The sequence below is a fragment of the Austrofundulus limnaeus genome, unplaced genomic scaffold, assembly GCF_001266775.1.
Source record: "Austrofundulus limnaeus strain Quisiro unplaced genomic scaffold, Austrofundulus_limnaeus-1.0 Scaffold116, whole genome shotgun sequence".
Lineage (NCBI taxonomy): Eukaryota > Metazoa > Chordata > Actinopteri > Cyprinodontiformes > Rivulidae > Austrofundulus > Austrofundulus limnaeus.
In genome coordinates, this window is record NW_013952518.1 from 1132989 (window position 1) to 1134347 (window position 1359).

A 1359-nucleotide genomic window follows, 5' to 3' on the forward strand; every position below is an offset into this window, starting at 1 on the left:
TCTCAAAGTGCTACAAAAATAAAAAATAAAAATAAAAGATAACAACTCTGTTAAAAGTAATTAAAACCAATGATAAAATCGTGCATTTAGCTACAGATCTGCTACTTTTAGGTAATCTTTTACTACTTTTATGTGGCTTTTTGCTACTTCTAGCTACAGTTCTGTTACCTTTAGATAGCCTTTTGCTACTTTTATCTAGAATTCTACTACTTTTAGTTAACCTTTTACTACATTTAGCTGCAGATCTGCTACCTTTAGGTAAACTTTTACTACTTTTATGTGGCCTTCTGCTAATTTTAGCAACAGTTCTGCTAATTTTAGGTGGCCTTTTGCTACTTTTAGCTACAGTTCTGTTACATTTAGATAGCCTTTTGCTACTTTTTGCTTTATAGTTTTAACTTTTAGCTACAGTTCTGTTATTTTTAGCTAGCCCTTTGCTACCTTTTGATATTTTTACTTAGTAGCCATCCTTTTACAGCTTTTAGCTTCTAGCTAGACTTTTGGAATTTAGTTTTTCCTAATTTTAGCTTTTAGCTAGCTAGCTAGCTTTGTGCTACTTTTAACTTCTAGCTATCCTATCAACACTTTTAGCTAGCCATTCACTACTTTAGTTTTAAACTATCCTTAAGCTACATTTAGCAAATAAGCTTTAGATTCTTAAGCAAATATTATCAAAATCATTTAGTCTAACAATCACACTATGATGCTAAATGTATAAAATACAAAGTAAAATGCCTCCATCTGCATGTGCTGTACCTCCATCAGCATGATGAGACCCATGAGGAAGGAGAAAAGGACCACGGCTAACAGGAAGAGCTCTCTGCGGTTCTTCCGTCGAAACACAGTGGGATACATGTCCACTATGGCCGTCACAAGGCTCTCGACGCAGACAAACTGAGGGGAGAGGCAAACAAACTAAATATTTCCTTTAAGGAATACATTGGTTGATATTAGCACACCTACCTGACTGTCCAGCCCCAGAAAAACAATCATAATGAAGAAGAGTGCGGCCCACAGGGGAGAGAAGGGCATCATAGACACAGCACGTGGGTAGGCGATGAAGGCCAGACCAGGGCCTGTGAGAAAGAAAAACCTAAACTGAAGCCCGGACCAAAAGGTGAGCTAAGATATGTCGATCATCTAGAACAGTGGTTCCCAAACTTTTTATCTTCTGACCCACAAAATATCCATGGCAAAAACTTGTGACCCCAAATATTACAGGTCTGAGTACACGAACTTTGTTAATAACCCTAAAAACACAGGCTTTTTGACAATCTAAACAGCTTGTACACAAATATAAATACTTATTTATACGTTTTTGTGTGTTTTTTGTAATATTTTTAGGGAAAATATTACATC

The 1359-nt window shown here is 36.2% G+C and overlaps 1 protein-coding gene across 1 annotated transcript in view; it reads right to left on the reverse strand.

Annotated features, from left to right (window-relative positions):
• Positions 1-1359, reverse strand: part of LOC106521814 (sodium- and chloride-dependent GABA transporter 2) — a 9562-nt gene that overhangs the window by 1779 nt on the left and 6424 nt on the right. Inside the window, exons 10-11 of the mRNA XM_014014552.1 lie at positions 964-1076; positions 757-894 (exon numbers count right to left, since the gene is read on the reverse strand). Of these exons, the coding sequence (XP_013870006.1) occupies positions 757-894; positions 964-1076 (251 nt within the window). The remainder of the gene's footprint in view (positions 1-756; positions 895-963; positions 1077-1359) is intronic.